Source organism: Apaloderma vittatum, unplaced genomic scaffold (genome assembly GCF_000703405.1).
Source record: "Apaloderma vittatum isolate BGI_N311 unplaced genomic scaffold, ASM70340v1 scaffold42265, whole genome shotgun sequence".
NCBI lineage: Eukaryota > Metazoa > Chordata > Aves > Trogoniformes > Trogonidae > Apaloderma > Apaloderma vittatum.
Genome location: NW_009718430.1, coordinates 17,889 through 26,666, shown reverse-complemented (window position 1 = coordinate 26,666; position 8,778 = coordinate 17,889). Strand labels below are relative to the sequence as shown.

The following is an 8,778-nucleotide window of genomic DNA, read 5'->3' as shown; positions in this document are numbered from 1 at the left end:
AGCTACTGCTCACGCTTCACCATGTGTGTATTGGAGTTTCCTAACACGCTGAGGAGATAACGCCCTGAAATACATTTCTTCTCCTAAGAAGGTTTAAATATCAGGAACTGTGCTTTATCAGTAACGCCCTTTCAGTATTTCTGCCCATCTCCATCCTTGCCTTACTTCCCACCAGCCATATATTTGCTCTTTGAAGCTTTGCCAGCTTATTCTTTAGAACGAATCTTTAAAGGGAAGCTCTTGGTGGACAGGGAGAATGTGTTATTTGCTTTCACTTTCAGGAAAGATTTTTGGGGAGAAGTTAAAGCTAATAGAATGCTGGGCTGAGAGTTCCAGAAACTCAGGCTGAAGAGCCTCTGCAGCCTTGACCCTAATTGGAGAGGCTCATTGTAATCTCAGGAAGGAATTTAGTCTCCATGGCCTCCACAGGTCTTAGCTTATTTGCTGAGTTCCTTGGTGAGTCAGTTGTTCTGAGTCACAGATACCAGCATCTGCCAGTAGGCAGGACCTTGCCAGTCAGGTACTAGGTGTTAGTGATTTTCCTTCACCACTGACCTCAGCTGGATTTAAACCAGTGACCTAGTGGTGAAAGATTTCATGTAACACGAAATGAAGCACTAACAATTACACTCCAGTTTATTTGCATCCTGAGCTGTGTTATGAGCTTTGTGGCATTCACTGAGACATCTGTGAGTTCCCAAGTTGTGTTCATTCATCACCTGATAAACACCAGTTTTTGCCCTCTTTGCTGGAGCTTCTTTTTCCTGGTGATGTAGACCCATCACCACTTCCTACAGATGCCGTCTGCTCCCACCTTCTCATTTATGAAGGGCAAGGGCTTTGGGCAAGTTTCCATCAGTTCAATGCATTCAGTTCTATGCCAGAAAGGTATACTTCAGGTACACAAAAAAATTAAATCTACACTATTTGTAAATCCAGCCGTGGCTGTATTAGCTGCACAAATTGCCTTGTGATCATGCTGGCAGATCAAATCATAAGTGATAAAGCAGTTGCTAACACACAGGAGATCCCAGCTTGTTCACTGAGCATCATAGTGACACAGCGAATACCCAAGTTGGAGGAGAAGATGACAGTTCTCTGGGAACTGGCCCATTAAAGCAGTAGAATCAGGACCTCAAGATGGCAAATGAAGCCACTCTGCTGCACTCAGAGCTCAGATCAGGCCTTCAGGTTCTGATAGCAGGGATCATGGGTATGCAAAGGCACAGAGAAGTTGCAGTTGAGTTCTGAACATGTTTTGCTCTTTTCCAGGATCATCAGAACCAAAGTTCAGCAACCTTTTCACCCAACACCAGATGGGAGCGGGACAGGCGTGACTGCACCAGGACACACTATCGGTAAGTTGACTGGCATGAAGGGTGGTGACAGGATACATGGAAATGTGGATGAAGCTTAGTTGAAGGAACAGTGTCTGACAAGCAGATGTTAAGCAGAGCAAAAGGGAGGAGGGAGTGGGGGGAAAGAAACCTCAATGGAAATCAGAAGTTTCTGTTCTTGGTTTCCCTCATTGAATTGCAAAGAAGGGAATCATGGCAGAGAAACCAGCCCCCAGCCCAAGGTAGGGCTTTGCCCAAAGTGATTCTGCCTTAACACCCATTTCACGTTCACACTCACTCCTTCACCTCCCTAGAGAGAAGTGTCTACTGCTATCCTGTCCAAGCACCAGTCTTCACCTCTTGTCTCCTTACTCTGACTCTCTCTTCCCCTCTTTCTCCCAATTTCTCTTCTCTCCTTTTGCTGGAACTGGTCCATTTCTTAGAGCTAGTAATACACAGATATGGGTAAGATACTCCTGATGCCTCGTAACTAAGTTCTTCATTGTTCTAGCTCTGCAGTCAGGTATCTCATGGGTGTATTTCACTGAGAAAATGTATTTTCTGCTGGGGGAGATGGGTTTATCAAGGTGAGCAGAAGATGGAGGCTGTATTGAAGTGACCAAATGTCTCCTAGTCTGTTGTGCTTAAAGATGCTGTACTAGATGTGTGATGAGGTACTTTTCACTTTGTGGGCTGTATGGTGCATGTGTCTGCTGTTACCAGCATAGCTTTATCCAGTAACAACTCAGAGCAGGAAAAAGTATGCAATATTCTGGGATACTGTGAAATTCAGTGGCTTGTTGATGGCCTAGGACATTGTTTTAGATACTGGTGGTTACTGAGAAACAGTTGCTCCGCAAGGATTTACTGGAAAGTGCTGGTCTGCATGGGACAGAGCTGGCAGGTATAATCCTATATGCAAATTGTGTTCAGGAGCACAATGGATTTAATGGGCCAGTATGGAAGATGCCCTTTTAACGTGGACTTGCTCACTGGACTAGGAATCACTGAGCACAGCAGATGGGCTGGCAGATATTATTCCTTCTTGGAAAAGTAGTGCAATGTCTACAGAATGCATTGGCTGAGCTGTGATAGGAATTGTGAATGCTGTTACTGGAGTCTTTCATTACTCTGGGATGTACTGGAAAGTGTGGGTCTGCATCGGATAGTGTCAACAGGTTCTGCTCCATCCTGGAAGGCTTGTGCTGGAGATATCGATTCCTTCAAGTTAGTGCTTTATTAGCTGAATGATGGGTAGTGGCCTGTAAGAGATTAGGATATTCTTCCCATTACTGGGACATGCTGTGACACAATGGCTATGCCTACTGGATGCATAGTTCTACTTGTTCTATACTGTAAAGCTCTAATTATCATGAAGTGATAATTTCTAATCTGGATGAATTGTCATTTCTGATATACTGGAAACTCAGAAGCAATCCTGGAGAGCCCTGAGTGGCAGGAGGAGTCTGCCTGTTGGTATTGGTCAGTGCAAAAGGAAGATGCTAGATTTTTGTTCATCTGGGTTGGAGTATGTACCACTAACCCACTATTTGTTCTAGGAGGAAATTGAAATTATTGGCCAACACTGAAGTGCTTCTAACCTGTGCTAGAAAGGTCATTCTTCAATGGGTGTTTTGGGTGGACATGTAAGAGGCTGGTCTTACTAAGACTGAACATGTGCACTCTTGGTGGAAAAATGCTGAGAGAAAATGATGTGGCAAAATACGGACGGACTAGGAAGTCACTAGAGAATGTGGCCTAAGTAGTATTGCACTCAGTTACCATGGCATGCACTGGGAAGCCTGTTCTGAACTGGGATATAACAAAATAGTTTAGCTTCTTGATGGCATACGCTCACTCGTTATTAAGGGCCCTGTACTGGAAGTCTGTGGAGCAATGGTACAGGAATGCACTGGCAAAGCTGGGAAGCAGAAACATTAGCAGTAGAGTGAGTATGGGTCCTTCACCGAGAGGGACTGGGAGTCTGCTTAGAGCCCATGCTTTCCTATGAGACTGGTGGCATGTGTAGCTTTCAGCTGGGGGATCCCTGAGTGCTGTGCTGCTCTCCTCATGGCCCTTTTTCCCTTTTCCTTTTGTCCAGTGCCCAGCACAGCATCCCCTCCCGTCTCCAGTGCCTCCAATGATCCAGTGGGCTCTTACTCCATTAACGGGATCCTGGGGATTCCTCGGTCGAATGGCGAGAAGAGGAAACGTGATGAAGGTAGGGGGAGGGGAGAAGCTCATCCTCCCTTTTATATTCTTTGTCCCCATGTACAGGCTCCAATTTCAGGCCAAGGTTTGCAGCTGCTCCAGGGGCTAGATCAGTTTTAGCAACAGAGACCAGTTCCCCGTCACTGCCCTGCTGGCTTGGAATGCTCTTCTTCCGAGGCCCTTTCATGACAGGCTGCGTCTCCAGACATCTGCTCGGCAGGCAGAGACCCGTCTCCATTGCTGGAGCTGATCCCAAGTTCATTCACTGCTGGAAACGGCTGGAACTGAACTCCCCAGGTGCCAGCCGGTGCCCGGACTTTGAACTATGGGTAAACATGGTTTCCCCAACTCACTCATTTTCAAACAAAATGCCACCTCGGAGAAGCACCAGCAATGTGGGAGTTATCTTTCAGTCCCCTTGCAAACAAGTTTCTGCCCAGTGATGTGCCATGAGCTACATTAGCTGGTGATCATAAGGGCCCAGTTTTCAATGGGTAGCATCAACCACAGCAGAACTGCCATGCTTGCAACAATCTGAAAGCAGAACAGGAGGTCTTCTGAGTACTGTGGCACTCAGGTTGTTATTTAAGCCTTTTGCTAGGGCTCTAAGGAATTAGGGTTAAGGTATCTCCATTTCTTTCCTACCTTGTGGACTCAGGGGAAATTGAATCCTGAAATGAGGCAAAAGCTAGAACCTCAGGTCCAGCTAGATTGAGTGAGGAGGGGTGGGTAAGGTCTTGATGCTCTTATGGTGGCTTTGTAAACTTTTGTTCTTAAATCTTACTCTTTTACTGTGATGCATTCAAAAACCGAGGGCCAGGAGGTGAACTTTTCTAAAAGTAGTGCCTGATCAGTTTGTTTGATTCAGCCTTGCCTTCAGGATGTTGTTTTCCGCTGTTCCCTGTTGCGTGGGGGGACCTCTTAGCAGTGCAGGTGGCTCAGTGTGCTGCGTATGCTGTAAGCCCAAGGTTGTGCAGTGCAAGAGAACATGAGAGTTCTCTGTGATACATGGTAAGAAGAGAAAGCTCCCCTGAGGCAGAGGCTGCATTTAGGGGTTTTGCTAGCAGTTTTCTCAGCATTGGTTCTGATGAGGTTCACATCTGTAAGTTTTGAATCCAAATAAACACAGTAATCCCAAGAAAAAAAGGCAGTCATCGTGACCAACCCCTTTCTCCCCAATACAAAGTAAAACCAGAGGCAAGGACCCAGTTCAGCTCCTATTAAAGCAAATGGGAAGATTTTTTGCTGATGCCATTGGAAATTGGATCAGACCCCAGAGGAAGATCCATTTCCCAGCTAGATGGCAGTAGGGCCCAGCTAAGAGAAAAAGCGTAGCAATGGAAGGGCCGAGTCAATGCCTCAAAGTCAAAAAATACCAGGAATAAGAGACTGTGAAAGTTGCAAACCCCTCCAGCATTTCCCATCATTACCTGTACAGGAAATGGTGACATTTCAGACTGAGTGACAAGTTTCTCTAATGGTTGCACAAATGTCTTAGCAGTTACTTGGAGTTTTTGTGAACCCCTGTTCTCATCCAGTCCAGTGTGGTGATCACCAGCTCTCAACATGGTGCCTCCATATCTCATTTTGAAATTAAGCAGTTTAATTTGGCTTTAGTGTCTGTTCTTTCCAAATACCTGGAAACATCATCCCACCTTAGATTGCAGCCACACAGTCACTTCTAGCCTCATACCCTAAGCTTTTTTTGAGCAGTACAATTAAACACAGAAATAATCAAGCAGCCATCTAAGACTGTGACACTTCACAATGATATATGGACAGTAAGAACAACTCTCCGTGTCTGTCCTTAACTCATCTCAGATTTGATTTATGAAGGGCAAGCAGCACTCTGCATGCTGTTGGCCAAGAGCCCACATATCCCACTAGGAATCAAAAAGGTACCAGACAATTCTGGAGATATTGCTTGCTTTTAGCTCTCAGAGTTTTAGTTGGCAGTTACATAACGCAGCTGCAACTGCCTTAGAGAACAGCCTTCATCCTTCCATCCCAGATATCTGCAGGGAGATGTCACGCTCCTGTCCCAGGGAAACCTTACCTGGGACTCTCTGCCAGCTGCTGAACACCCTTAGCCAAAAGTTGAGTTATCTGGGGTCACACATCTGTCTTAAGAAATGCTGAAAGACATCATCACGGCACAGAGTTGAGTCCTAAGGCTAGAGGGGAGCACCTGAGGGAAGGTTTGGCACAGCCAGTGATCTGCACTCACTGCTGGGCAATCTCCCCTGTAGCTCTAAGGGCTCTGATTGTTCCTAGCTGAGATGGAGATTAGGAAAGCCTGGCAAGAAATCCAGTACATGTTTTTCTTTCACACTCATGCTGGATGCATATACCTTCTCAGTATTTCCCAGAGCTTCTGAGCACTTTTTGTTGCAGTTTCTTAACTGCAGGGTTTATTCTCATGTTGACAAGCCCTTATGAGCTCTCAATGCACTTAAACTTCCCTACTACTGTATCTTAGGGGTGGCTCTTTCCTAAAGGAGGCAGAAGCAGCACTGCTCTCTCTTTATTTCTGCTCTGTTGGACCAGCTCTGTTGCAAGGATTTCTCTGTGAGGAATGCAGTTCAGCACAAAGGGGAAAGTACCAAGCTGCTCCTGAATCCCCGGTTCTGTAAACCTTGTTAGCAACCTCGGTGATGGCTGGGGGGAACAGGGTGGCAGAAAGACAGAGGAGCCTCTATCCGAGCACACCCCCTCCCCCAGGTCCTCCTTGCTGCAGCTGGTGCCTACATTAGACAGTAGCACAAATGATTAAGAAGAGGAGAGATAATTATGTGTCAAGATGATGTAGCAGAACTCCCGAGTTGGGCAGAAGGAGCCAGACGGATGCATGAGGTGGGCTCAGCATTGGACGCTGACAGCCAGGTGTGTCCCTCACAGGGAGTTAGAGGGAAGAGGGGAAATCCCAACCTACCAAATGTGCTGGCTGCACCTCCAGGGGGGACCTGCGAAGACTATGGCATGGAGAGAGAAGCTAGCCAGGAGGTAGTTCTGAGTGTCTACTAGTCACAACAAGGAACGGTCGGATTACAAGCCTTTCCTCAAAACTCAGTGTGTCTTTCTCAGGTGAGCACCTGGAAAGGATGGTCAGGATTTGCCCTGTTAAGACCATGTATCCCTTTTGTGTCAGTTTTTCACCAGTGATTGTAGACCCTCCAACTTGCGTGACAGATTAGACAAAGCAGAGAGATGGTTTCATATTATTTTTAAGTAATTTGGCTACGGAAGTTCACCACCACTTGTGTAGCACAGTGGGTGCCACTTCTTAGAGTCTACGTGTGCCACCAATGTTGCTGCAACTCCACTCTGACCTTCCCCACCAGAGAACACCCAGCATCTTCCAGAGATGGCCCTGCAGCATGTAATGACTTTCCCGAGACCACTGAGGGTGTTGCAGTATCAAGCTGCAGCTGGAAACAGGGATTCCTGGCTCTTAACGATCCTAGTGTTGTACTATGCTGTAATGGTACAGAGTCAGCAGGGTCACTGTCAGACTAAGGAGCAGCAGTAAGAAGTCCAGAATGATAAAGGGGAAAAATAGTATGCAAATATGTCATTGTTCCATAACCCCCGATTGATAGCTAAAAGGATGAGAACTAGGGTGAGCCAGAGGCACTAAATAAGGATGAGGATCACTCATACTGTAGTCTCGGGCACTGTACAAGGAGAAAAAGGGAGATGGGGAGAAAGGGAAGGACAGATGATAGACAGATGGATAGGTAGATAGATAGATAATTAATACCAAAACAGTATTTCAGGCTGTTCCCTGCACACTACAGCATCTCCAGCAGGGTGAAACTTCTGGGATCTTTATAAAACCACTCTTTCTAGAGATGGCTCTGTCTCTGCATAGCAGGCCACAAACAGACTTCCTCTAGAGATCCACATTCTCATTTGGGATTTGTCTTCCAGCAAGGCTGGTGCTGTAACATTCTCAGCATTATTAATCTTGGTCCCTGACAATATCTGTGGTATTTGACAGCATTACTGGCAATAATATCTACAGGGCCGACAATGGCAGAGATAATATCCCCCAGTATTATCGGCATTAGCAGGGATCATATCTGCAGCCTGTTATTGGCAGGAGCAGACGTAATGTGTCCAGTATTATTAGTATCAGTAGTAATAAAATCCACAGGCTTGTTAGTATGATCAGTGCTAATATCAGCAGTAGGTTTGTGGGAGAGGAGGAGACAGAGTGATTGCTACAGTAAACCGCAGTAATACTCAGGCTGTTTGCAGTAAAGGAATCCCCAGTGGAGATGGGGAAGCAAACCTGAGAAGGCAGAAGTTCCTCCTTTCCTTTCTTCACCTGTCAGTTTGAGGATTAGAGTGATTTACGCTGAAGTAAGCGATGCGGGGCTGTGTCAGTGCAGGGGGACAGTAAAGGGTCACCAACATTTCGGCAGGTCTGGTGGTGTTTTCCAAAGAGTGCTCCCTGTCTCAGTGCAGGTGTTTTACCATATTCCTCAAAATAGGGTTGAGCTATGCAGAACAGGGTGCTGCCTACTAGCAGCAAGAGCATTTGCGCTGTTAGGCCTGTACCTGCAGGATGGGCAGTGTCACTGCACTTCTCTTTGGTGCTTCACACATAATTTTCTGACTGTTGCTACCACCACACCCTCTACTGAGAAGCATTGCTTTTGTTACAGATGGTTTTCTCTTCCCTCACTCCAAATGGGAGGACTCTGACTGCAGGGCAGGGTTCTGACAGTGTTCAGCCTGGGGATTTTCCTACCTGGCCATAATTTCATTTTCCTACTGGGAAAGCAGAAATGCCTCCTTCAGAGTGGAGTGTGAGGCAAGGAGATCTGCAACAGTCCAAGTCCTGCAAGCTGTTTTTTTAGATACTGCCCCAGGACATAGGCTGGTTTTTTGAACTCAATTGTTTAAGTAGAAAGTGGTGCAGAGAGGAGAGATGTGTAATATGTTTAAGAAGGTCTGAGTATCTGAGCATGTAGGCAGCAGCTGAGTGTGCCACTGCAAGCATGATCCCATTTATGTTGTTCAGAGTGGCAGTGATAATGTAATTTATTATTAAATTATTAATTGTAGTTGTGACATTTCAGGTGACTCAGTCATTGTCAGTGGCATTAGTATGTGTTTGCAGGCAGTGTGGCTGTGGTTATTGTGGTGTTGTAACTGTGCCGGTTGTGGGTTTGTGACACTAACGATGAGATTAACTGTAACACTGCTTGTGATGCTGCCCCAT

General features: G+C 46.1%; 1 protein-coding gene across 1 annotated transcript in view; it reads left to right on the top strand.

The window, feature by feature from the left end:
• Positions 1-1,272: 1,272 nt before the first annotated feature.
• The window catches only part of LOC104274571 (paired box protein Pax-2-like), a gene marked incomplete at both ends in the record, with an annotated part of 24,371 nt that continues 16,865 nt past the window's right edge, over positions 1,273-8,778 (top strand). Inside the window, 2 exons of the mRNA XM_009870239.1 lie at positions 1,273-1,358; positions 3,439-3,558. Of these exons, the coding sequence (XP_009868541.1) occupies positions 1,273-1,358; positions 3,439-3,558 (206 nt within the window). The remainder of the gene's footprint in view (positions 1,359-3,438; positions 3,559-8,778) is intronic.